This window comes from Theropithecus gelada, chromosome 14, assembly GCF_003255815.1.
Source record: "Theropithecus gelada isolate Dixy chromosome 14, Tgel_1.0, whole genome shotgun sequence".
Classification (NCBI taxonomy): domain Eukaryota; kingdom Metazoa; phylum Chordata; class Mammalia; order Primates; family Cercopithecidae; genus Theropithecus; species Theropithecus gelada.
In genome coordinates, this window is record NC_037682.1 from 38,726,204 (window position 1) to 38,752,690 (window position 26,487).

The 26,487-nt window shown below is 36.4% G+C and overlaps 1 protein-coding gene across 3 annotated transcripts in view; it reads right to left on the reverse strand.

The window, feature by feature from the left end:
- ANO3 (anoctamin 3) overlaps positions 1–26,487 on the reverse strand; it is a 356,947-nt gene that overhangs the window by 4,998 nt on the left and 325,462 nt on the right. For all 3 annotated transcript variants that reach the window (XM_025356153.1, XM_025356152.1, XM_025356154.1), the window contains 8 exons: positions 24,031–24,142; positions 23,285–23,342; positions 19,104–19,201; positions 16,323–16,456; positions 15,079–15,231; positions 10,146–10,293; positions 2,112–2,192; positions 1,837–1,942 (listed from right to left, as the gene is read on the reverse strand). In XM_025356153.1, coding sequence (XP_025211938.1) covers positions 1,837–1,942; positions 2,112–2,192; positions 10,146–10,293; positions 15,079–15,231; positions 16,323–16,456; positions 19,104–19,201; positions 23,285–23,342; positions 24,031–24,142 — 890 coding nt within the window. The remainder of the gene's footprint in view (positions 1–1,836; positions 1,943–2,111; positions 2,193–10,145; positions 10,294–15,078; positions 15,232–16,322; positions 16,457–19,103; positions 19,202–23,284; positions 23,343–24,030; positions 24,143–26,487) is intronic.

Below are 26,487 nucleotides of genomic sequence, written 5' to 3' on the forward strand. Positions count from 1 at the left end.
TAATGTAGAATTATTTTATAATTAAAAAGTTTATTCAACTCATTCTAAATGGCACTCTAAGGGGAAAATATTTAATACAATAAAAGATAGTCTCTTTAATAAATGGTGGAGGGAAAATTGGATATCTATGTACAGAAGAATGAAAACAGACCCCTATCTCTTACCAAATTCAAAAGTAAAATCAAAATGGATTAAAGACAAGTGTAAGTCCAAAACTATGAAACCACTAGAAGAAAAACACTGGGGAAATGCTTTAGGACATAGACCTGGGCAGAGATTTTTTTGGGGTAAGTCCTCAAAAGCATGGGCAATAAAAACAAAAATAGACAAATGAGATCACATCAAACTAAAAAGTTCCTGCATGGCAAATAAAAAAAATCTACAGAGTGAACAGACAACTGATAGAGTTGAGAAAATATTTCCAAACTATCCATCTGACAAAGGATTAATAAATTTGATGAAATATCATATAGAAGACAGAAAAAATGTTCTAAATGTGAATCAATCTCATGGCTAGCTCTCTATATATCTAAAAACAATAAAATGGGTAAGGCACAAAATAAGTTTCATGAAACAATACCATTGAAGTAATTTTGAAAAGGAACACTAAAATTAATACTATGTATTTTTTTTGTAAACAAACATATATGCAAGTAAATATATGGGAGAATTTATACAGATGAAAAGGGAGGGGATGTTTTTGGAATGGGTGAGTAATGGAATTAGCAATGGTGAAAGAAGAAGAAAAAAATAGTGAGGAAATTACACGGATCAATGATGACAGTTTGCTTTGAATCCATGCATTTTATTAACTTTGTTCATTTGAGCTCCAAAATAAGATGGGAGAAGAAGTGTAAATAAAAACACAATAGAAGTTTTTTTAATCACTGGATTGGAAATATGCCTTAACTCTTATGTTAGACACTCTCACTTCATTAGGAGACATGTATGCAGGTGCAAAGTCATTAAGTAATAGAATTTCAGTCCCAGATGATACCCTTAGGGGTAAGCATTTCATTTTAAAGATGAAGGATATTTCACTACAAAATTTGAAGTACTTTTTGGAGATCAGTTGAGAGGTATATTACCTTTAAAAATATTTGTTCCAAAAGTCTTAGATATGGCTATGTTTTCTCTGAATAAATTGGTGTGGTCATGTAAAACAGATGCATTTAAAGTCTTTTAATTGACCTTAGTGGTACCTCAGAGAGTATATACTCAACATATCCCAGTGCTAACTTCTTCACTGTATTGAAATAATTCTATGCTAAATGAGGCAATAATACAATAGCTTCTGCCAAATTTCTTCACAGGATTACAATCAGATACTATTGTATGGATCTGATAATCAAAGTCTCTGCATTTTTAAATAAAATGTTCTCAAGCACAATTTATTGAATCATCCAGTGTTCCTTATACAAATATGTAAGTGATCAACTGTAATTGGAATTGATGTTCAGAAAATCAGTTTTTTTCCACCCCAATGAATTGATATGGATTCCTTTATCAGATGATGAAAATCATCCTTTCCTTTTTAAACTTGGTTACTAAAAGACTCAAAAGTAGGAGGCTCAAAAGTTTTCAGCTCAACTGTGCAGTAGCTTTTTTTTTTTTTTAACCCTGATTTCCTGGTATTTAAATTAATGTACACTCTTACATTATTCAGCGCTTGCTTTTCTGTACTTGTAATAATGCTTTCATTGTATTAAAGCCTTTTACGGGACCACTTAAGTGTTTTTGTGGAAGTCTGTGAGGAACTGATTTTAAAGAGGCAGATGATAAATCATTTAGAAGAGCATTTATCTATAGTCATTTTCAACTCAGCTTGTGACTAACCTCAAATACAATAATGAAGGCCAATCTAGCAGCAAGAATATGCCAGTATTGTAAAGTAAACTCATAGGGTTTGGAACTCCAAGGGGGGCCTCTGTAGTCTCTGTACCTGAAATCCACAAAAACAAAGAGAATGACAAATAGAGATCAAACAGTGGAGGCCCGAATTTTCTTGATTTGCCCAAATGCCAAAATAACAGTTTAAATGTGCTCATTAACATGCAGTGGGGAATACATGGAATGGTGAAAGCAAGCAGGAAAGAAACTATTATAAGTACCTGCAATAACCAGATTTTCCCATACCAAGCTCACTCAGGTCAAAGAAGGATAGGCTATTGTTGACATATCCCTTTAAGCAACTGGGAGAAAAGAAAAATATCATGTGATTCAAAGATTCATACATTTCTAGCCTAATTATTGTATTACAAATGCCAGGATTTTATAAATGTATTATTCTTTCCATTCTAACGATAAACTTTTAGCAAATAAGCTCTTTTATTCCATTCCCTAACTTTCATAATTGTACCTTAATGAGACAGATTCCTGCCCTGCCATTTTCTCCCAATAATTCCTATATTGCCTTTTCATCTGGTTTATGTTTATTAAGTAGTTACCACACACTAGACATTTTGATAATTACTTTCTATGTATTAAAACTCTATAAAATATGTTTTATAAATATGCATGCACATAATACTGTTCAATTATAATTAAGTAGTTAATAAACATTGCTTATTCTTTACTTAACTTATTCAACATATATATTTATTCAAGACCTATGATTTGTTGGAAAAATTCTCGTTGCTTGGTACTTAACAGTGAACAGAACAGGCAAAAACCCCTATCCTTGTGCAGCTTACATTCTAGTAGGGTGGGAGAGGGGAGAGATACGCACACAATAAACATAATTAATAAGTAAATTGTATTGAATGTTAAAATGCAGTAGGTGCTATGAAAATAAAAATGAAGTAATTCTTCCAGACGGGATATTGTTAAGTCAGCATTCCTACAGTAACAAAAATCCAGTTTTTAAAGACAATGAAGATGTATGGAAACAAGAACTAGATGAATGAATGTTCCAGAGAGAGAAAAGTCCTTCCTAGGGAAATTGGCAATCACCTATTCTTTCCCTTTCCTGGAGGCATTCATTTGCCAAATCTGGGTGAATACTAAGAATTAGGCTCAGTTCAACTGTGCAGTAGCTTTTTTTTTTTTTTTTTGTTAACCCTGATTTCCTGGTATTTAAATTAAGGTACACTCTTACATTAGAGTCTGTACCAACGGCAACAGAAACCAATGAGTTTTACCAATGGCATGGGGCTGGTGTGACAGATTGGAAGGTACAGACGCCCCATATGCCTGGATGTTTTTCTCATGAGATATTTGCTAAGTTCTTGGGCAGCCTGGAAAGCTGGAGGTGGGAGTGAATTTGGTTTTCAAAAGGCAGAATGAAATCTTCGAGAGTGTCACAGCACTTAAGAGAAAAAGGCCTCTACAAGTCCCACTGCAAGAAGGAGCGGGCCTGCCACTAACAGCCTCTCAAAAGTTTTGAGGCAGTGGAAGGCCGAAAGATAAGTTTGAGTTGTCCATAGGCCATAAATGAATCTCATGACCAAGTGGAGCTAATTCTTGCAATACGAGGTTTTTTCTATCATATAAAATCGCTCAGTGGAACTCACTACATTAATAGAACAAAAAGAAAACCATACGATTATATTAATAAATAAACAAATGTTTCATAAAATTCAACTGGAGATACAATAAACACTACTCAACAAACCAAAAATCTGGTAGGATCTTAATCTGATGAAGAATGTCTACATAAATACATATAACTAATATCACATATGTTGAACACTTTCTCCTGAAGTCAGTGAGAAGACAAACATTTAACTGGAATTAACACAAAGAAACAATATATAAATATGACTTTACTCACATATGGCATAGTTATGTATATAGGAAATATAAAATAATCTAAAACCCATTTGAATTAATGAGTGAATTTAGCAAGGTCACTAGGTAGATACAAGGTCAATATAGAAAAAATATTTCAGCAACAAACAAAAGAAAATAAAATTTAAATGAATACTACTTATAGTGACATTACAAATACCAAATATCTGGGTATAAATCTAAAAATGCCATATAGGACCTCTACGCTGGGATCTAAAAACAAACAAACAAACCACATGTCTCAGAGAATTCAATAAACACTTAAGTAAATGGAGTCAGCATGTTTAAAGACTGGTTGTTAAAATGTCAATTCTCTCAAATTTTTAAAAAATGGTAACTGATAAATTGAATCTAAAGTTCATATGTAAATGTAAAGAATCTATATTAGCAACATCAGTGTTGAAGAAGAAAATGTACAGAAGATTACAGCACGTAATACTGACTTACTGTAAAGCTACAGTAATTAAGACACCGTGATCTTCATACAAGGAAAGGCAATAGGCCAGTGAAGAGGTGATAGTTCAAAAACTGATCCACAAATACACATTCACCTGATTTATGACAAGAATGGCCCTGCCATCCTTGGTGATATAGTTGTCTTTTCAACAAATGGTGCTGGAGAAGTTGGATGTTCTTAAAGAAAGTAATGTAAACCTTTGGCTACCATACAACGTAATAGATTAGGCTAAGGGAAATTGGAATTAGAGGGTTAAAATTTCACATAGAGTCCTTAGGGTAGACTTTGTTAGGAAGGTAACATGAGGAAAGATTAGGAGTTGAGAGAGGCAGCCATAAGGGTATCTGGGGATGGACAGTTTCAAGCAGAAAAAGCAGAGTCCTTGGCATGTACTGGGGACTGTGAGAGGGCAGCGGTGGTGCAAACAAAGGGAGGGAGGGAAATAGTGTTGGAAAATGAGTTCTGAGAAGAAGCTCACTTTGTATGAATTTAGGGAGGATTTTGGCTCTTAGTTAGAGCAAAATGAGAAGACACTACTTTGTTTTGAGCACATGAATCACATGAATGAACTTAAGTTTTAAGTAAGATTCAAGGATCCAGGTGAGAGATGATAGTGTCTTGCGCTAGGTGGTGGCAGGGGAAGTGGTATGAAAAGGGGATGTTTAGAAAGCAGGGTCAACATGTTTCCCAGTGGATTGTGTGGGGCGTGGAAAAAAAAAAAGTATTCAAGGCTGATTACCAAGGATCATGGCCTGAGCCACTATAAATATGAAATTGCTGTTAACTGAGATGGGGAAGACAAAACGTGAAGCAGGATTGGGTGAAATTTGGACTTTAAATTTGGGCATGGCAAGTTTTAGATGTTTATTAGACATGTAGAGGAGATGCCAAGTAGACAGTGGAATATTCAAGGCTAGAATTCAGGTGTGAGAGTAGATTGACCCATGAAACTGAATTAGATGGTCAAGGAAATAAACAGAAATACAGACGATAGTAAGTCCATAGATTGAGCCCTTGGGGAACTCCAAAATTAAAGCTGAGAGATGAGGAGAACTAGCAGACATGATTGGTCAGGTGTGGCTGGTGGGGTAGCAGGAAAACCAAAATTATGTGGCTTTCTGAAAGTCAAGTGAATAAAGTATATTAAGAAGGGAATGATCAATTGTCAAATGCTGCTGAGAGGCCAAATGATGTGAGAACTGGAGTCGACAAGTGGGTTTGACAATGTGAAAGTCATCACGACATCTCGATGGACACACGGGGCATATGTGTTACTGAAGAGAGTTTAAAAGGGAAGAGGAGAAGGGGAATTGGAGAACATAGGAAGAGAAAGATCTTTGGATGTAGTTTTTGTGATAAATGGGAGCAAAGACATAAAGATGTAACTGGAAGGCAGCTGGGACAAGGACGACTTTACTGACTAGAAGAATAAAAGCATGTTTCAATGTTAATGTGAAAAAGTAAATAGAGGCAAAATACATAATGTATGAGAAAAAGGGGTGAATTACTAGAATGATGGTCTCAGGGAAAGAGAAAGAGATCCAGGACATAAGTGGAGGAATTTTGCCTTCAAAATGGGAGCACAGATGGTTCTATTTCTAGGAACTTGGAGGAGGCAGGCTATATGGGACACATACTGTAGGTAGGAAGATGTGATAATAGATGTCTGTGGAAGATCTTTTCTAATTGATTCAATTTTTCTTAAGTAGGAAGCAAGATCAGGTCAGAGTAAGAATAAAAAAGGAGGTGCAGAAGGCTTGAGGAGCAAGGAGAAAGTATGATAAACTTCTTTTAAAAAGTAGATGGGCAAATGAACTAGGAAAATAAAATACGTTTGTCAGGTCCACACAAAGTATGTGATACAAATTTAAAGTGAAACTAGTCGGTGTGGTAGTTCATTTTCCTTCATTCACATGCAGCTGCATGAGTGCAGTGCAGAGTAGACAAAGAGTTTGGAGAACCAAGGATGTGATTCTGCATTTCCGTAAGAAAGTGAATGGGGGAAAGACCTACATATTCAAGGAAGTGGTTACGGTGATTGGGCAACTGGTTTGTAAGATGGTTAAGGATGGAAAAGAGGACATTAAAGGAAAGGGGGGGGGGCAAGAATGAGTTATTATGACCAATGCCTTAGGATCTAGGTGAGTTCAAAGAATTGTTAAAATTAATTAATTTTTACAACCTTAAAACATATATATTTTATCTCCATCATAATGATTAAAGAATTGAAGTTTAAAGGGATTAAGTAACTTTATCTAGGCCTGTAATTCCAAAAACGTTTGGCCTCAGAACCCCTTTGCATTTAAAAAATTATTGAGGATCTGAAGAAGCTTTTTTTCTTTTTTTCACAAAGATGTATCATTGATATTTTAACATATTCAAAATTAAAGCTGAGAAATTTAGAAAATGTCTGTTACTTCATTTAAAAACAAAACTAATTCATATTAAGGTAAATTAATATAAATGACCCGTTTCTTAAAGAAAAATACCTATATTTTCCAAAAGAAAAACATACTGAGAATGACATTAAATGCTTGCAAATCCCTTTTTAACAGAAGACAGCTAGATTCTCATATCTGGTTCTATATAAAATCTATTGCAATATGTTGTTTTGGTCAAAGAATAAACAGAAAATCTGGTCTCATATATTAAGACTATTTTAATAGTATTTGAAACAATTGTGGATATTTTTCATTGACATTCCCTCAAAGCTCTACATGTGATACTTTCTAACATTTAGTTGCAACGTGGAATTTTAAACCATATCAATGAAATTTTTATTCTGTTACATTAAAATCCCTAAGTCTAACTTGTATTTTAAATTCATCTTTCATTCATGATTTTGTAACATCAAATATGGGTTATTTGGAAAATATTCATTCCTGGAATCATGCAGCTCTTCCAAATGTTGACATATTTTTACTACATACCATGAAAAAACTCACGATTGTTAATATCGCCATTTATTTTTATCAGAAAAAAATCTATCAGCATTGGGAAGCTTTTAAGCTCAAAGTGGTAAATAAAAGTTATCCAAAATTCTAACTTTCACTTCAGTGCTTGAACTTTTTCAATGGCAATAAATCTAGCAATTATTTTCTTAAAAATGACAGGCTAGTTGTGAGCATTCTGTAAAAGACTGCTAAGTATCCAAGTCTGAATAATCATAGTTTGTCTGGCAATCATTATTTCCTGTTGGAAAAAAGTTTGCTCAGTTTGTAACTCCAGCGATCACATGAGTGTTTTTTTTTCCTTTGAGATGACCATCAATCACACTTTGGAATTAAGCAGAAAGTGGTTTATGCACACTTCCTATTTTGTCACATGAAATATTTAAAAGACATCTATTCAATAGTGGAGATTTTATTAAATCAATAATTATTGCTGCTTCACTGAGGACACACTGAACTTCTTATTGAAATTTTTTATGTTGGCCAAATTATGGTGAGGAATACAATCACTACTAATACTGTTTGGTACCACTGCCTTTAGTTACGCGAAACTACCAGAAACTTTATTCACCAATATTTTTGGATCGCTAGAGAAAATGTCAATATATGAAAAGGGCAAATTATATCTTAATTTCATTATAAAAATGGCACTGACTTCATGGACCCCTGAAGGAGATCTGCAGACCACATGTTAAGAAGGACTGCCCTTGGACAACGGTTGTTGGAACCTAGATTCAAACACACATCTATCTGATTCTAAACCTTGAATTCCTAATTACAGAGCTATGCTGGCTTCACTCCATTCGTTGTCCATACTAGAGCCAATAATTTATCATTTCATCTACTCTCTTGCCAATATCTTCCCCTCCCACTGTCATCTTGTCCTTCTGCCCCCTCCGAAAATTTCCAATCTGAATGAATCTATGCCAATGTAGCTGCTAAGCATACAGGGAAAATAATTAAACAGGGTGCTCCTCTGAATGTGTGCTGTCAGTGTAACATAAGCCCTCCATATCTTTGCTTGAAATTAATCTATATTCCTAACCGATGAATATGGAGAAGATGTTGGGGGCTATCTGTATGAAATGCAGGCTCTGGAATGTAGAGTACTAGATACCCAGTCAATCTCATTGTCACTTGCCACTAGGTGGCAGTGAAGACACTGGCAAATAATGCTATGGAAGAGGGCTCCTTAACAAGCCTGTATGTTTTAAATCCTTAACATCCGCTTCTGGATTATTTTGAATTAAGAAAAAAGAGGGTTTTTTAAACTACTAATACAAAATCCCACTTACACTTAGATAGTGCTTTACAGTTCATAAGATCTTATCTCAGACACCATTTCTTAAGCATAAGGGCTATTTTTTTTGGTTTTTTTTTTTTTTTTTTTTTTTGAGACAGAGTTTCGCCCTGTCACCCAGGCTGGAGTGCAATGGCACAATCTCGGCTCACTGCAACCTCTGCCTCTCGGGTTCAAACGATTCTCCTACCTCAGTCTCCCAAGTAGCTGGGATTACAGGCGCCCGCCACCACACCCAGCTAATTTTTGTGTTTTTAGTAGAGACGGGATTTCATCATGTTGGCCAGGCTGGTCTCGAACTCTTGACCTTGTGATCTGCCCACCTCGGCCCCTCAAAGTGCTGGGGTTAGAGGCCTGAGCCACCGCACCCGGCCGAACATTTCTTATTATGAACCAACTAGGTCCAGATTAATGATGTGTCTTTCACTAAAAGGCAAAGTTAGAACTCAAACCTAAAATGTCTGGCTTCAAGTTAAAATCCTGTGACAAGACCCCAAAATATGCAATATATGAAGGAAATATCCATTCCCTTATCACCTATCTGAAAAACTGAGACCTTTATATACAGAAAGATATTTCATTGATCTGAGAAAACGTCCGTTCCTCAGCAGTTAACAGTGGATTTCCTCCTATTCCAGGGCTCATCCTGCTTGTGGCACGTGTCCTGCATCCAGATCAGCTGCACACCCAAAGCTGTTCCTGCAGGAAGCAGGAGAAGCAGCTTCTCCTGTCACTTCTTCCACACCTAAGGCTGATCTCCAGCTACAGCTCTGTGTTATGTGCCTACAACTCCTCTCTGTTCCTCAAATCCAATGCTCTCTTACATTTTCCCCTAGTACTTTATTTCAGTAAGGAAAGAGTTGAAAAAACCTGTATCACCTAAAGCAGTGGTTCTAAACTGGGTGATTTTGTCCCTCAGCAGACATCTGGCAATGCTCAGAGATAATTATGGTTGTCACAACTTTGGGAGTATGGAGGTTACTATTGGTATCTACTGGGTGGTAACAAGGGTGCTGCTAAACATCCTACAATGTACAAGACAGCCCCTCTGACCTCCATGAAAAGATAGAATTACCTGATCTAAAACATCAACAGAGAAGAAGTTGAGAAACTGTTTGTAAAGAGTGAATTTAAATTTTAAAAGAAAATACATGGGAGACGGATTTTTTGCGTCCTGAAAACACTTAGTTGTAAATCCCTTTTGAAAATCTCTAGTCACAGAGCTGACAGTTTCTTCAAATTCTGCTTCTCCCCAGAAACTAGCACTGCTCCATTCAGCAATTTGATTAGCCAGTATAGGTTGCAATTTCCACATCTATATGGTAAGAAGATTACATTCTTACCATATAGATGATAAGAAGTTATTCTAAGACAACTTCTATTCACAGAATGTAACTTCTAAATACATTTTTTACTATTTTGACACTTGTGATGCATTTCCAAGTAAAAACATTAGATGGACTCTAAGATTATTTGCTATAATAACACTGTTGTCCTTTTCACTTTGCTTCATTTCATCTAATAAACACATAAATGCAAGGCTTAGAAACACCACCCTTAATGGTCATAGAACAAAACTTCCCAGTCAGATCCCATTTTAATTACAAATGTAAAACATATCAGGAGAATGTTTAAATTTAAACCTTACTTTTCACTTGGTTCTACATGATTTGCACAGGGGCCATATTTGTATTCGTAGACAAAACGTGGGATGTAATCAGAAGTAATAGCAATTACAAATGCATTGGTGATCACAGCCAATATACCGATTCCTTCGAGAATTCCAAGCCAGATACCTGATAAGAGAAAGATTAATCATGGTGAACAAAAATGAAAAATATGAAAACCCTGTAAATAATCTTATTTTGGAAATGTTTTACTTATGTTGGGACCACAGCTCTGTCCACTTTGTGCTTTCTTAGTATACTATCTCAATACAGACATTATAGCTATTGAATATGCTTTTTCCACAAAGAGAAGATAGATCTCATCTAGAAAGATTTAAAAATTGAAATGCCATTAGGACTGGGTTCATGTCTGCTACAATGAAACATAGCACAGGTGCACAAGTGCACAAGATATTTCAAAGTCTAATTTACAGACCTTGCTGAGGCAATAAAAATAGTACATAAGAAACTTAAAGTTCTGCATGCATGGTTATGCACACTGTGAAATATCTGCATTCACTCTGAGGTTTGTCTTTATCTTTTTTTTTTTTTTTTTTGAGACAGAGTCTTGCTCTGTCACCCAGACTGGAGTGCAGTCGCACGATCTTGGTTCACTGCAAGCTCCGCCTCCTGGGTTCATGCTATTCTCCTGCTTCAGCCTCCTGAGTAGCTGGGACTACAGGCGCCCGCCACCACGCCTGTTTACTTTTTTCTTTTTTCTTTCTTTTTTTTGTCTTTTTTAGTAGAGACGGGTTTTCACCGTGTTAGCCAGGACGGTCTTGATCTCCTGACCTCGTGATCCGCCTGCCTCGGCCTCCCAAAGTGCTGAGATTACAGGTTTGAGCCACCGCACCCGGCTGTCTTTATCTTTGTCAAATGTCTTTTTAAAGTAAAAATACAGAAAAGCAGAACTAGTCTGGTGGTCAGACCTGAAAATTTCTAGTAGACATTTTTTACTTCCTAGGAGGTCAATCTGGCATCATGGAAATACACATACACATACAAAGCTTTTGAAGTTATATAGTATAAAGAAGTAGTATACTATTAATTATAGTCAAAACTAATGTTTTCAGTAGGATTAAACTTAGTTTTAAAAATATGTGTGAGAAAAAAATATCCTGGAAAAAAATGCTCTATAGCACTAAAGGTGATTATGTAGCATGCTAACTTTCCTTCCTCCCACATTCAGCATTTCAAAATTTTTATAATGTGCTACATTGAGTTGTAATTAAAAATAATAGTTTAAAAAGATGTTAAAGTTTACTTGATGAGATCATAGGACAAAAAATTGATACAAATCATATTTGAGTACATTAAAATTAAACACTTATTTTTACAAAAGTCACAATATTTAGGCAAAAGAAAGCATTTTGGGAGAAATAATTTGGTTTACAAAAACTGAAAAAAGGTTAACATGCCTAATATATGAAAAGATCCTAAAATGTTAATAAAATAAACCTAGAGAAAAATGAAGAATAAAAGGAGCAATTTGCTTTCTGAATTAAAATAACTGATAAAAAGAAGCTTCAATCACTAGTATTCAGAGAAATGACACTCAAAAAATAAGATTTTTTAAAAATCCATAGATTGACAAAGATTTGAAAGTCTTATAAAATCTAGTGCTATTTAAGGATTGTGGAAACAGAAACTCTTTTACAATGTTGCTGGAAGTATGACTTGTTACAACATTTTTAGTAATCTGATACATCTTAAAATTAAAATATGTATACATTTTAATCCTACTTATTGGGACCTATACTATGGATACACTATATGCAAACACATATATAAATATGTGAAATGTACTACATGTATAATAACTATGTACATATTTATATTTATAGCTATGACTATATGTGTATTTCTGCTTATAGTGGGAAATAAGTAAATGGTTATACAAATTATGATGTATCAGTATTATAATTATTACTATTCTATTAAAATAAATTGGACAAATATGTTTTGAGCTGGAGAATGTTCATGAAGGAAAAACAATGCACAATTCTACATATGTGTACGAATATGTTTTTGTATATTTCTATAAGCGAGAAAAACAATGGCAAGGGATACATGCCAAATTGATAGCATTGTCTCCTTGAGGTAGAAGAGAAAAATAAAGGTGAAAGATTACTAACTGTTTTCTTTATACACTTTCGTGTTCTCTGGCTTGAGCAAAGTAAAATCCAGTAATTTAGAAAATATTTATCTATGGGAAGGTATAGTAAATGCTAACTAAAGCTGAAATGGAAGTTTTTAAAAATTTATTTTCTAGATTTTCTTTAATGTGCTTATATTATTTTTATTTTATTTTAAGTTCCGGGATATATGTGCAGGATGTGCAGGTTTGTTACATAGGTAATCGTGTGCCATGGTGATTTGCTGCATCTATCAACCCATTATCTAGGTATTAAACCCAGCATGCATTAGCTATTTTTCCTGATGCTCTCCCTCCTCCTGCCACCCAAACAGGCCCCAGTGTGTGTTGTTCCCCTCCTGTGTCTCTATTGTTTAAATAATGAAATCAACAACATCACCAAATTTAAAGGACAGCAATAATTTTAGTTGCTTAAAATATGAGAACTCAAATTGCATTGTATTCAATCTTTACAGATAAGCATATTTTACATAGACTTTGGTGACGATGCAACATATAAATGGGTAAAATTAATTAAAAGGATAACCTTGCAGTATTAGCCAGAAAATTTCCCCTCCCCAAAAAAAGAGACATGTGGAGCTGCTTTCCAATACAGTTGGACTTTTTATTTAAAAACTACAGTTTATTAAAGCAGTATATGTAATAAGTAGCACAATGGGAAAAAGTGAATTATATAAATATAATTGAATTTATAGAGAATTTAGTGTAAAATAACATAAAATAAGTTCAAAAATTGAATTATTTAATAAACGGTCTTGGAAAAATGGATTAGGCATTGGGGAAAAAACCCTGGACCTCAATTTTATCAACAACATATTCCAGATAAATCAACAATTTAAACGAACAACAATTAAATGCATCAACAATTTAAATGAAATAATAAAATGACAGCAAACAACAAGCAAATAAACAAAACAGAATAGCAGACATACCTAAATAATGAAACAACAATAAATACAATAGGTGAAAAATCTTTGGTTCTAAGGTACCTTTCTAAGAATATCAAAAATAATAACAACTATGAGGGATATATGTCAATTTGATTATATATAAAAATTGAAACCTTATCCAAAATAAAGTGAATAAATTGAAAACCAGCATATATGTTATATGTATATCTATCTACATATGTTTATACACACAGTTTTTTATATATATGTATATATATGTGGTATATATGTGTGTGTGTGTGGGGGGGTGATTAGTATTCCAGTACAGGGCCAGATAACCAAATCAGATACAATGGACAAATAGCCAAAGAACATAAACACAATTAGCAAAGAAGAAATGCAAATATATTTAATCTCACAGTTACAAAAATGCTAGTAAATAGAACAATAAATTTTTTCCTCTTCATATTCTCAAAGATAGAACAACAATCCAAAAATCCTTATTAAATTTGGAGTTGTTGCAGAAATAGAGAAATGTACTTAGAATGTAAATTGGTACAACATTTCTGGAGCACATGCTGCCAAATTGTGTATCAAAAATTTAAATGTGCATGCTCTTTGAACAGGAGCTCCAGTCTAGAAATGTATACTGAAGAAATAATCTGGCAAAGTATGTATGAATATGGTCACTTCAGTGTTGTTTATATTAGCAAAGTACTGAAGCAATCTAAACGTCTCTGGCTAAAGTAATATTTTTAAAAATGTCATACACATATAATAGAAATCTGTGCAGCAATTGTCCAGAATGAGGTAGAGCTGTGTCTATTAACATGGAAAGGTATGTATGAAATCCATTTTAGTTATGACCAAGTTTATGAAATAGCATATTGAATATAAACTTAATCTCAACTGAATTAATGTTCCCTTTATTCTTTTCATAACTAAAAGCATTAAATTTTGTTATGGTTGGAAGGGTATCCTCACAATAGAAAACAACATGGTGCTAAGTAGGACCAAGTTATGTTGTCTTAGTCCCTTTGTGCTGCTATAACAAAATACCTGAGACTGGGTAATTTACAGTGAACAGAAGTTCCTCGCTATTTTGGAGGATAGGAAGCCCTAGATAAATGCACCAGCAGGTTCAATATCTGGAGATGGCCTTGCTTCCAGCTTCCAAAAGGGCACCTTGCTGCTGTATCCTCTGGAGGGGGCAAACGCTGTGTCTTCACATAACAGAAGGTGGGAAAGCAAAAGGGATGAATGCTGTGTCCTCACACCACAAGGAAGTGGAAGAGAATGAAGCCACTCCCTCAAGCTATTTTTCATAAGAGTCCTAATCCCATTCATAAGGGATCATGGCTTAATCACTTCCTTTTTTTTTTGTTTTGAGACGGAATTTTGCTCTTGTTGCCCAGGCTGGAGTGCAATGGTGCGATCTGGGCTCACTGCAACCTCTGCCTCCTGTGTTTAAATGATTCTCCTGCCTCAGCTTCCCGAGTAGCTGGGACTACAGGCGTCCGCCACCACGCCCAGCTAATTTTGTATTTTTAGTAGAGACGGGGTTTCTCCATGTTGGTCAGGCTGGTCTTGAACTCCTGACTAATTTTGTATTTGAGACGGGGTTTCTCCATGTTGGTCAGGCTGGTCTTGAACTCCCGATCTCAGCTGATCCGCCCACCTCAGCCTCCCAAAGTGCTGGGATTATAGGAGTGAGCCACCACACCTGGCCGGCTTAATCACTTCTTAAAGGCCTCTTAATACTATGACACTGGGAATTAAGTTTCAACATATGAATCTGGGGGCACACTCAAACCACAGCACACCTCTTGGTGTTAGCAACGTAAAAATCATTTAACTTCTGAATCTTACCTATGTCAGTTGCTCGGGCTGGCAGAGGCCTCCGCCATTGGGTGACAAATTTGTATGCATCCAGCCTGATTTCAATGATATTGTTTAACAAAGCCAAAAGAGGGGCTAGAGGAAAAGCCGCAACAAAGATGGTGGTAAAACCAAATTGCAAAACTGCAAAAGAAGAGCATTAGGAAATTAATAATATAAACTTCCTTTGTGACAAATTAGTTGCTTTTTATAAATTGCCTTTAATGCTTTCAACATCCCTACAAAGTAGATATGTTTACCTCATTTTACAGTTAGGACATCTTTATTTCGTTAGAAAATGTTGAAACCTGTATTCAAATTAAGTTCTGAATGTATTGAAAGTCTATGGGCTTTCCACCTCTATATAATGCAGCATGAAGGAGGGAGAAAAAGAAGAAGAAATAGAGGGAAGATGGGGACAAAGCAGAGGAGGAGGAGAAGGAGGAGGAAGAAGAAGAAAGAAGGAGAAGGAGAAGGAAAAAGAAGAAGAGAAAAAAAAGGAGGAAGAAGAACGAGGAGGAGTTAAGATTCAGAAGTTAAGATTCAGACTGAGTCTGTGCAAAGGTTTATTGTGAAAAATAATTATTGCTTTATGTTAGTAGAATGGTAGGTTTCTTAACATAGAAACTGGTTCAGCTGGCCGGGCGTGGTGGCTCACGCCTGCAATCCCAGCACTGTGGGAGGCCGAGGTGAGCAGATCACCTGAGGTCAGGAGTTTCAGAACAGCCTGGCCAACATGGCAAAACTCCATCTCTACTAAAAAATGCAAAAATTAGCTGGGCGTGGTGGTGTGCACCTGTAATCTCAGCTACTCAGGAGGCTGAGGCAGGAGAATTGCTTGAACCCAGGAGGTGGAGGTTGCAATGAGCCGAGATCGTGCCACTGCACTCCAGCCTGGTTGACAGAACAAGACTCTGTCTCAAAAGAAAAAAAAAAAAAAAAGAAAGAAAAGAAACTGGTTCAGCATTATTTTGTTTGCTTAAAATATTTGCTCATAAAATAGGTGTCCCACTGTGAGAAAAACTTTTGGTCAATGCATGGCTCTCAGAGAATAAAACATGTGAATCTGCCAAGAGTAAATATCTCTAGCTCCTTGAGATGAAGGTGTAGATGTGTTTTAGAATGCTTGGGGTTGGAAAGGAAAGAGATAATTTTCTCTGTTGAACCAAAGCTTGTGTAAAGTAGAAAAATAGTATCAAGAAGGCCAAATAGTCCTGCGGATTTCTTTTCCTTACCCATTTCTAAGTACTCATCCATCAGTCCGTGAAGGTTCATGGGCTGTAGATTCCAATCATTTTCCCACTGAGGTATGGAAGCATCATGGATTCCCCGCTTGATTTTATGTCGTGACCACCAGTTCTGGATCAACCTACATCACAAAGCAGACCAAGGGCTTTTGAGCTCTGATTCAAGCATCCAGTTAACAATTTATAGTGAACTACGAAGTGAGTTAAACCAATTCTAGCTCCTCAGAACTGGAGGTATTTGGTTTTACCTTTTATAAAAGTTTAAAAAAAAAAAAAAGTTTAAAAAATGTTTTGACAGCTTAAAATATCTTAAAGAATTTTAAAAAAATCTTTTGAAAAATGTTAGCACAGAAGAGTAGGCCCCAGTCTTCCAGAACTCTCCTAGGTCCTATAAATATCTCCATATTTATCTAGGAATTCATGCCCTGTACACCAAAATCATCCTTGACATTGATTAAACGAATATTCATTTCTATGATTCCTTCCCCCTCCCCACCTATAGAAATACTTAAACTTCTATGTTGCCTGCTGTGATTAGGTCTCACTCTTTCATTGCTCATAACCTAAAATCTTCTGAGCTATACTCTCTGAACAGGAAAAAAAATCACGTTTCACATAAACCAGTTGACCCTTGGGTAGGATTTCAAAAGATCTAAGTTCTAGTTCCCACCCTGCAATGCATTAGCCATGTGATTTTTGGCAAGTCACTTCACCTCTCTGAGTTTAGAAACATGAGGAGTCTAAGTGTTAGTGATTATTACATTCTGCTATTGTGGTGAACAGTAATTACTAGGCAATAAGTCTGTGTCCATGAGTCCATTTTTCACACCTGGGAAGGAAGTAACAATACTGTTTCCTTAGCCCAAGTACAATCTTGGAATTATGTGACTCAGAAATATCCTGGTATGCACATATTGTGGCCTTCTGGGTAACGAATTATTTAAGAGTTCAATGAAAATTACCTCCAGGACGAGGTGATTTTTACAGGACTTGGTGAACAGTACCCAACTCTCAATTTTAATCATGTAACCTAAGTGGCAGTTGGAGGAGCAACCAGAGAACAAACATCAGGCAGTGGAAGTTGCCTCAAGAGCCTCCGGAAGGTGAAAAAGGGCTGGAGGAGAGAGTTGCGGCAGATTTGCTTGTTTCTATTATATTTACTTTGGTTCTGTTTAAAGTTTTGCTTGAAGAAAGACAATTGTGGTTTACAAGAGTTTTGCTTTAATGGCTCGACTACTCCTGCTCACTTTTCTTTAACAAAGCCTTTGCCTAGGTATTGGGAAGGGTAGGATGTGCCATGGTACCCTTAGGATTTGATATATGTGATTCAGACTGACCCCTAGGGCAAGGCTATAATGAAAATGTTCTGTCTAAAGTGCATGGCAAGTGTAGCAGTCCATGAGTAGTGACAATAAAAAGAAACAACTTTTTTATACTGCAATGACCCCTACATCATCTTGTTGATACTTAAGGACTACTCACAGCATGTTATATTCTGTGCTAAGCACTTGACACCTAATTTCCTGTTTCTTTCAAACAATGACACCTAATTTCCTGTTTCTTTCCTAAACCCTGTTTTAAAGAAGTGCCCCAAGAATAGGAAGGAATACCACAAATGAACTGGGCTCCCCAATCCTCCATCCTCTATTCGCTCTTTGTTTAGGAGAGATTTGCTTAAATTTGTTTTGAATATTAAGTCTGTATAAAACTCTCTTCACAAAAAGGTTCTGTCATTTATGATGAAGGTTTAAAAAGCATTGGGTCATCTCAATCTTCATAAATATGCTATATTTTATAAATGGACTAAAAAAGCCTTAGAGTTGTCAAGGAAATATAAAACAAATTTAGCAAGGAAGAGAGAAGGAATTTAAACCAGGTCTGGGTAATTCCACAGCCTATGCTCTAAGGCTGCCTGTAAATTAACACAATATGTTATAGCAGACTGCAGGGTTAATATCACTTCTACAACCCCCAGGTCTTTGTTCAGGAATGTTCTGATAAAATGTGTACCGCCAAAAGAAAAAAAAAAGAATATAAGTTGATATATAACTCCAAGCTACTTATATCACCAAACAACTAACCAGTTCTTCCCCAACAGTCAGGAAATTATTCAAATAGTCATGTTTTTAGTTGATTAGACTCAAAGTCTCAATATTACGTTGTTTTAAATACCCAGTGTTTTGTCATATTTTAAAGGAAAGCGTATTTTAATATATGTGAAAGTGAGCATTCAGCACCTCTGTAAGCATTGCACAGGCAGCTAAAACATCTCAAATAATGAAAATAAAGTGCTATTGTTTTGACGTTAGTACAATCAGTCCTGTTCTAACATTTTTTTTCTTCGTTGTAACAAAGAGTACAAAGCTTCTCATCTAGGATTTGATCTTTGCTTTATTCTTTTGGGAGGAATGAAGGCTGTCTTTATTAAACAACAAACTTGGTCTGTTGGTAGAGAAAGAAACATCCCAGAAAATTATTTTCACATTCAAGAACCTGTAATGTCATTCATGTTTTCAAACTAGTAACAAGTGTCTTAATGCATTAAACAAGTTAGAATCTACTCTACATTCATTATTCTGTTTAACCCTTACAGCTGTTCTTGGGGTAGATCTATTGTTGATACATTCTTAGTGAAAACAGGCTCTGAAACAGGAATTGAGCCATCACCTGTGTGATTACCAAGCCCAAATTCTTAAGCACTACTCACACTACCTCTAGTTTTCTTCTTTGTAACTAGACATAAGGCAAGTTTGAAAATAATGTGCTCACGGGTATCCCAGTTCCATGAAGTTGTTCCATATTTGCTTCAAAAACATGATGACACCCATTTGGAGGCAGAGGTCTATCAAACAGCCACTAGGATGACACTGAAATAGAACATAAGAGCAATAATGATATTGATCTTCTTCCCAGTAGGCTCAGACATGCCCAGCTTTAAATTGTACAGCAAATTTTAAAGCTGGGTCACACCACCTCATGCATTAAGAAAACAAAAACAAGAAAGAAACAGCATGTATGAGGGCACTTAGTGAGGGAATTCTTCAGTAATTATAATGAAATATCGATCAAAATTATAATAGCACTAACAACAAATCTAACTTTTAGTGAGCACTTACTATCTGCCAGGCTCTGTGTTAGGCACGATCGCATTTAATGAATGCTATGGAATATTACATACCCATTAACAATCAGGTAATAGAAAATAGTTAATTGTATGGCATAATGTTTATAATATATTGTTTTTAATAACCTTTTTATTTCAGAATAAGTTTAGATGTATAGATAACTTGCAAAGATAGTACAGAGTTCTCATACACTCCTCACTCCTTATCCAGTTCTAGCTGTTGCTCCGTACATTACCATGGTATATTTGACAAAGCTAAGAAAATTATATTAGTACATTACAATTAGCTAAATGCAAAGCTCTCTTTGGATTCCACCAGTTTTCCTCTCTCTGCTCCAGGATCTAAGCCCACATACCTGATTGCATTCATTTTTCCTATCTCCCTAGTCTCCTCTGGTCTGAATAGCTTCTCAGTTTTTAATAACTTTCAATGTTTTGAGGATTGTTGGATGTGTATCCTGTGGAATGTCTCACAATCTAAGTTTGTCTCATGGTTTTCTTACGCTTAGACCACGGTTATGTGTTTTAGAGAGACCAGTCACAAAGGTGAAGTGCTATTTTCCTCACATCATATGAGGGATACATGGGAAGCACATGACATCACTGGTGGTGTTAATTGGTTAATATAGTGTCTTCCAATTTTTTTCCACTGGAAAGTTTCTCATTTTTCTCCTTTTCGGTTCTATTTTTTAGAAGGGAGCCACTAAGTCTAGCCCATTCTCAAGATGGTGGGGAGGTGTTGAACTCTACCTCCTGGAGAGGAAGTATCTACATATATTATAATGTATTTTTAAGTGATAAATGCAACACCATAAAAATAATTCATCAGTATGATCCTATTCTTTCCTCTGTGCTTTTCTGCTTTTTTAGATTTTCAGTAAGTTAGTTTTAGAGACCCACACAAACAAAAACGTGATTTCAATGAAAATCACAACCAATGTGTTTTACTTGAAAACACTGCAGTATTTGGGTGGGAGGGCGTGGGTCTGTTTCTTTAGAAATGGGTACATGTCCTGCTCATAAGGAAGACAGTCTTCTCTATCACTTTGATCCACAGTTTCTATTTCTATCAAATTGGTACTAGTGGAACTTCAAAGAGAACAAATAATTAAGACACTAAGAGCCTGCTTTTCCTGTTCCAGCCCAGTAATTTAAGACTCCCTAATCTGAGCCTGAGAGAGGATTTGCAAATGGTCATACTTACTGCCTGAAGAGGTCTAAATTCACCCATTGAAGCAAACCTCTTTTTTCAGGATGAATTTAGGATTTCCTGAACTCTCCCAAATATATCTGATAAATGGGTTCACTGGAATGACTGAGGCAGAATAATTATTAAGCTACAGGGGCAAATCACAGATCACAGCTGCAAGCTGAAGCTCTTCATTTTTGTAGAGACTCAGAGGCAAGCTGACTTGCCCAAGGCCATGCAGTGTTGACTAGTGCTGTGGAAATGAAAGTTGTCCCCCGTACCCTAATCCACTGCTCTTTTGTAATACACTAAGGATGAATTCCATTTACCAATGTGTTTGCTGCCTTAAAGTGTGGGTTTAACACAAACATATTATTTTGTGGGATGGGAAAAAGAAGATGATCATAGGATCATGTGATTGGTTTGCTACCCACAAAGCATAGGCCAAAGTGGGGTGGCTGGAAGATGGGCCATTTACACTTTTGTTGAAATTAAGCCTTGATGACTTCATGATTTATAAGGAAGAGAAGGGGGTCCAATAGTTTTTATGGGTTTGTCCATTCACATAGTGATGGCCTTGCACTAAAGCCAGTCTATCAAAACTTTAAATTTCATTTGGTAGAAAGAGCCCATACTTAGAATGTACAAAAGGGCATGAGTGAGTGTGCAGAAGACATAAGCATTCATTCTAATTGCACCACTCAAGATCATATGACCTTGGACAAGCCAAACTACATGCTGTCATGTATTTTTCTCTTACTCCTTGTCAGAACCCGCCTTGGTAGTTGTTGGTATCTTCACTCTGTAGATAATAAACCTAAGTGACAGAAAGAACTACCAGACTCCAATACCCAGGTTCCTTCACTTACTTTAGTATGCTTACTCTAAATCCAACACAGACGTGTGAGCCAGCAATCAGACAGCAATTTCTCAGCAAAATAGGTTTTCATTATGTCTTTGATTATACCTACACGCCATTCCAGTTGTGGCTGGAAAGCACAGTGCTCAGAGCACAGACTCTGAAGCTACACTGAAAAGATTTAAATCATAACTTCATCAGTGTGTATGTTTGTACAATTGTAGGAAAATCACATTTGCAGTTGCAGGCACTGCACATCTGTGACTTTGTTTCCTGATCTATGAAATGGATATAACGATAGAACTTGAGGATTAAATGCATTAATATACAGAGAGCACTTAGAAACAATTGCTGGAGTACATTAGCATATAGTAAGCCCTCAATAAATCTTAGCTATTATTAAAAACTTTTTAATATTGATTTCACATAAAATATTAATGTGAGATATGATATAGTTGTAGTATAAGATTCACAAGTCTAGGTTAGCCAGTTCACAAATATCCTAAAACGAACTGTAACACTTTTTAAATTTTGTAATAATGGCTATCATTAATTATAACTATTATTTTACATGCACAATCTAATTTAATACACCAATCACCAGTACTGGGATAGCTATTCTTTATTTTTTCTGTTGTTTAGGGACAGTGTTGGTCTCTCACCCAAGCTGGAGTGCAGTGGTACAATCACGGCTCACTGCATCCTCGAACTCTTGGGCTCAAGGGATCTTCCCACCTCAGCTTCCTGAGTAGCTGGGACTAGAAGCACGTGCCACCATGCCCGGCTAATTTTTAAATTTTTAAAATAAAGACAGGGTCTCATCATTTTGCCCAGGCTGGTCTTGAACTTTTGGCCTCAAGCAATCCTCCTGCCTTGGCCTCCTAAAGTGTTGGGACTACAGGTGTGAGCCACAGGGTCAGGCAAGATAGCCATTCTTATCACCAATTTACAAAAGAAGAAAATGAGATTTATAGATATTAAATCACACATCTGGGTGGGCAGCATTAGAATATAGACTGTCAGTCTCCAAAGATAAAATATTAGTTGTGTTTTATTGTTATGCCCTGTTCTTCAAGGCTATGAACAGAAAACTAAAATGTTCGAGAAAAATATGAAAAATATTATCCATCTCATTCATAATTACAGAAACTAAAATCACTGGCTATTAGAATGGAAAAAGTGAAAATTCTACCATTGGCTAAATACTGAAGAAGCAGGCTCATACAGTCTAGGTAGGGGTGGCATTTGGAGGCCCATTTCTCAGTCGCAGTGAAAATATACAATATACTTATCCTGTAACCCAGTAATACTACTCCTGGGCAGTTTTTTCCATATTTACAACAAACATATTGTAAATCAATAAAGAAATATGAGTCTTAGGGTAGGTACTTTTATATAATTACATGTTGGTGTTTCCAGTATGATGTCTTTTGGACTAAAAGGAAACCTAACATGTTTAAAAGTTTGAAAATGTACCCAATAAATAATAATAATTTCCAATAAAAAAAGGAAAATTACTGGAGCTAAATTCCTGGGGTCTGTAAATACAAGAAATTAAGGTGATTAAAAAAGTAAAGAGAGCTGAGGTGAGAATCTTGGGGTTTAACTTTTCAGTTCACCCTCTTTTTTGAAAAGATGTGGTTGCTTCCTTTCTGAACAATGTGTCTTCAATATCCATAGACTTCCCTGAACTTCTCCTTTCTTCAGTTCCCTTCCTCCCACAGGAACTGGCTCAAATCCGTGCCCATTCCTGCACCCACACTCCCAAAGTTACTTACTTCCTCCAGTCTCCACCGGTCAAAAAGTTTATTGTATTTTCCTGGGTGGCCTACGAATCTGTAAAAAGACATTTTAGTTCATTAGCATTTAAGTGGGGATCACTGAAGAACATCTACTAAGGCATCACGACGAGTGCATGTGTGGGTAGACATAAATGTTCACTGGTGCAATCTGTCCCCAGTTGACTTCTGCTATGTTAAACATCAAAGTATCTGACTTACAAAGGAAAAAGTGATGCGTGAATTAATGGGTCAAGAAAGTACCGACAAACCAACTGGATGATGTTTCCGACCCTCACATAGAGTCTTAATGTTTTGTTGACCTAGTTAATGACTATTACAATAATGTATTGCATTGTTTGGTCCAAAATGTTTCTATCTTCAGTAAGTTTCCACGGCACTGGATGGAGTACTAAGCCTATGGCAAAGCAGAATCATTAGTTTACTATGTTGCTTTTTTCGTATTTTGCATTAAAGGTGGAAAAATGTTAAGATGATAGGAGTTTCCACGTTAAGGAATTATAACCCAAGGTTGCACAAAAATTCTTTTCTTCTTTAACAAAACTGTTACTGATGATGAAACAGGCACAATTCAACTAAAATGCAGCAAATAGGATTTATTTTTTTGTGCCAACTTTAACTGCTGGTGGCTGTCAGAAATCATTTGAGTGAGAACAGTAATTGTCAATTAAACTATTGACTACGTTTTTGACTCTGTGAAGATTATGTACAAAAAGTTGACTTACCTTCCCAAAAAGAATGCGATATAGAAGATGGAACTGTTTAAATTGACAAACTGGAAGAGGAACATCTTCAGGGCAAAGCTGTTTTCCCACTCAGATTCTGTTCGAGGATATTCTAAAAGGAACACAGGGTACATTGACATAGATGAGGTAAATGTCAAGACTCTGAACATGGAGTCAGAAACCCCAAGTTCGAGTTTTTTTAAAAAAATTATTTATTTATTTATTTATTTATTTTTGGAGATGGAGTCTCAGTCTGTTGCCCAGGCTGGAGTACAGTGGTGCAATCTTGACTCACTGCAACCTGTGCCTCCTGGGTTCAAGCAATTCTTCTGGCTCAGCCTCCCAAGTAGCTGAGATTATAGGTGCCCGCCACCATGCCCGGCTAATTTTTTGTGTTTTTAGTAGAAGTGGGGGGTTTCACCATGTTGGCCAGGGTGGTCTCGAACTCCTGACCTCAGGCGATCTGCCCACCTTGGACCCTCAAAGTGCTAGGATTACAGGCGTGAGCCACCACACCTGGCCAAGGTTTTTAGTTCTATGAGGCACTTAGTTTTGCTGATTTCTAGCATCTGTATCTGTAAAATGTGAATAATATCTACTGTTCACACTTGATGAAAGGACTTCATAAGATAATCTTTGGACTTTCCCCACAGCTACAAAAGTATGTTATTAATACATGAAGATTTTCAGGAGTCTCTCTGCTATCATCATTTAGCAGAAACCATACATAATGGATCAATCATTCACTCAAACTGTCTATACTCAATATAAGGGTCTAAACTGTCCACAGAGTTCTTTGAAGAATGAGTATTTTGTGTACAGACAGAAGTGGAATGGTAAAGAGAAAAGAGGGCTATATCAGTCAGGAGAACTGAGCTCTTATCGCAGCCTTACACCTGAGTGGCAGGTAATCTCAGGCAGGTCTCTTCACGTTTTTTTGCAGTCAGTTTTGTCATCTGTAGAATAAGGGATTTAGACAAGATGATTTATAAAAATCCTGTCAACTCTAACATCTTATGGTTTTATAATGATTAAAAGAAAAAAATAAGGACAGCATGTACTGCAACCTTAGCTCCTATCTAGTACTCAAATGAGTGTTAGAAAACAGACATGTCTCATCTAACACATATTGTAACGTAGTTGAAGAATTCAGTAAAGATAGAATATAGGATCTCCTTTAAGGAAAACATAGGCTAAACGTATGCACGAGCCCAATCACATGGAAGGAGGAAGAAAGAGATCCTGAGGAACTCCAAGTTCAAAGGTGGTAGGTGCCAAAAGTAGGAAGGGTCCGTGGGCCACCCCGAAGGTGACTGGCAAGTGTGCCTCAGTAAGAACAGTCAGTCAGAACCTGTCCCCACAGGTTTTGACATGTCATGCTTTCACTGTTGTTTCTCTCTAGTTTATAAATTTAGTTTATTAACACAAAACTTATTTAGAAAAGAGGATGTAGATTTTTAGGTAATTTTTATTCTGTAGATTATTTTTGGTTCTTCATTTCTAATTTTATTTCAGCATTGTCCACAAATGTGTCCTGCCTGATTTCTGGTTTTAGGCAAAAAGTTGCAATGTCATTTGTGGCTAAATTGTGTGGATAAGTTTTGTCAATGTATCAAGTGCATGAAAATGATATTTGTTTTCCTGTTGGGCATATGGTTTGTGTGTGTGTGTGTGTGTGTGTGTATACATATAGACATGTATTATATATGTATAATATATACATTATATATATTATATACTCTCTCTATATATATATTCTTTCTTTCTTGAGATGGAGTCTCACTCTGTTGACCAGGCTGGAGTACAATGGCATAATCTTGGCTTACTACAACCTCTGCCTCCCAGGTTCAAGTGATTCTTCTGCCTCAGCCTCCTGAGTAGCTGGGATGACAGGCATGTGCCACAACGCTGGCTAATTTTTGTACTTTTTGGTAGAGACGGGGTTTCAACATGTTGGCCAGACTGGTCTCGAACTCCTGACTGCAGGTGATCTGCCCACCTCAACCTCCCAAAGTGCTGGGATTACAGGAGTGAGTCACCGCATCCGGTCTGGTTTGTACATATTTTTAAAGAATGTCAGATATGATAGTCAAACACTGTGTATCTTTTTTTTTTTTTTTTTTTTTTTTTCAGATGGAGTCTCACTCTGTTGCCCAGGCTGGATTGTAGCATGGTGATCTTGGCTCACTGCAACCTCCACCTTCCAGGTTCAAGTGATTCTCCTACTTCAGCCTCCCGAGGAGCTGGGATTACAGGCGCCCGACACCACGCTTGGCTAACTTTTTTTGGTGGGGAGGTATTTTCAGTAGAGACAGGGTTTCACCGTATTGGCCAGGCTGGTTTTGAACTCCTGACCTCAAATGATCCTCCTGCCTCGGCCACCCAAAGTGCTGGGATCACAGGCGTGAGCCACCATGCCTGGCTTAAATACTGTATATCTTTACTTATGTTTTGACT